The sequence below is a fragment of the Bison bison genome, unplaced genomic scaffold (assembly GCF_000754665.1).
Source record: "Bison bison bison isolate TAMUID 2011002044 unplaced genomic scaffold, Bison_UMD1.0 scf7180017864371, whole genome shotgun sequence".
NCBI lineage: Eukaryota > Metazoa > Chordata > Mammalia > Artiodactyla > Bovidae > Bison > Bison bison.
Window position 1 is genome coordinate 5,488,033 of NW_011494943.1, and position 1,610 is coordinate 5,489,642.

The 1,610-nt window shown below is 57.0% G+C and overlaps 1 protein-coding gene across 1 annotated transcript in view; it reads right to left on the reverse strand.

Annotated features, from left to right (window-relative positions):
- The window catches only part of SDK2 (sidekick cell adhesion molecule 2), a 147,385-nt gene that overhangs the window by 35,589 nt on the left and 110,186 nt on the right, over window positions 1–1,610 (reverse strand). The window contains exon 40 of the mRNA XM_010856483.1: window positions 1,324–1,442. Within this exon, the coding sequence (XP_010854785.1) occupies window positions 1,324–1,442 (119 nt within the window). The remainder of the gene's footprint in view (window positions 1–1,323; window positions 1,443–1,610) is intronic.

Sequence of the window (1,610 nt, forward strand, 5' to 3'; positions counted from 1 at the left end):
TGCCTGTGCGACCAGGGCTGAACCAAGACGCTCCTGGTGGCTCCCATCCTCGCCACCTTGCTGCTACACTGGACTGCCCTCTGGAGCAACAAACCACTGCCAGGAATCAGAGCGGCGCCGGACGCTGGCGTGGGAGCCAGGCTTCAGACACGGCCACAGGCTGAGTGTCCAGCCAAGCAGCACATCGTTATTGCCATTACTGTTGCCACCTCCTCCAGAGGCTGGTGGTTCAGACGGTAAAGAATCTGCCTGCAATGAGGGAGACCTGGGCTGGGAAAATCCCTGGAGGAGGGCAAGGCTCCCCACTCCAGTATTCGTGCCTGGAGAATCCATGTGGACAGAGGAGCCTGGCAGGCTATAGTCCATGGGGTCGCAAAGAGTCGGACACAACTGAGCGACTAAGCACATCCGAGTGGCTGTGTGCCCAGTGCTTCCTCCCCACCCTCTACAGGGTGAGGGCCAGCAGACCTGGAGTTTGATGCTCTGCTGCCAGATTTTTTGGTGAGCCACTAACTTGGTGACTCACCAAGTGAGCCTCATTGAGCCACTAACTTGGGACTCAGTTTCCTCATCTGTGCAATGGGTACAATCATTATACTCTACCAGTTTTAACAGGCTTTTAGGAGTCTTAAGCTAACACTGAAATATTAGTTGCTTAGTCATGTCCAACTCTTTGTGACCCCGTGGACTCTACCCTGCCAGGGTCCTCTGTCCATGGGATTCTCCAGGTACGAATACTGGAGTGGGTTGCCATTTCCTTCTCCAGGGTATCTTCCCGACCCAGGGATTGAACTGGGTCTCCTGCCTTGCAGGTAGATTCTTTACCATCTGAGCGACCAGGGAAGTTCTAAAGGGCTTAGCAAATACCGGAGACGAATAGAATCCTGTCATAACACACGTCATTGTCTAAAATCTAGAAATAACTTTAAACAGAGATTTCCAAGACCTTGTCCGTGGTTCTTCACTAACTGGCCATTCAGTTAGCATCCATACTGTAACTAGAGTTGGCCAAATAACCACTTCAAGGGGTCTCACATTGGCTTCGGGAGCTGGTGGGCTGGGCAAGGGTTGTAGAAGCTGTGGGGATGGTACAAGCTGGGGTGTGGCCCGAGTTTCTAGCATCTGAGTGCCGCCTGCCCCAGGGACGCCGGGAGGATGGGTAGCGTTTTGCTCCAGCTGCGTGTATTTCAGTGGGTTGGATGCAAACAGCCAAGAGAGCGAGTGTAGACCCAGGACCTCTGCCCCTCACCACACCTGGGTCCCTCCCAAGCCCCGCCAGACCCTGTGTCCCCTGGACCCCCTTCCCTGCCCGAGCACCCCTACCTTGTAGCCCTGGATGTCCCCGTTCTGGCTCTCCAATGGGGGCGGCTCCCACGTCACGTCCAGCTGTGTGGCCGTGGGGCCATGGACGGCCACGTTGCGGGGCGCTGCCGTGGGCACTGGGGGGCGAGAGGGGAACCGAGTGTGCAGGGGGCCCCCAGGGAGGAGGCGCTGGGCCGGGCTGGGCCCCGAGATCCCAGACCCCCTCCTGCTGGGCTTCTCGGGGCGGGGGAGGACTAATGCTGAAGCTTTAATACTTTGGCCACCTGATGCAAAGAGCCAACTCATTG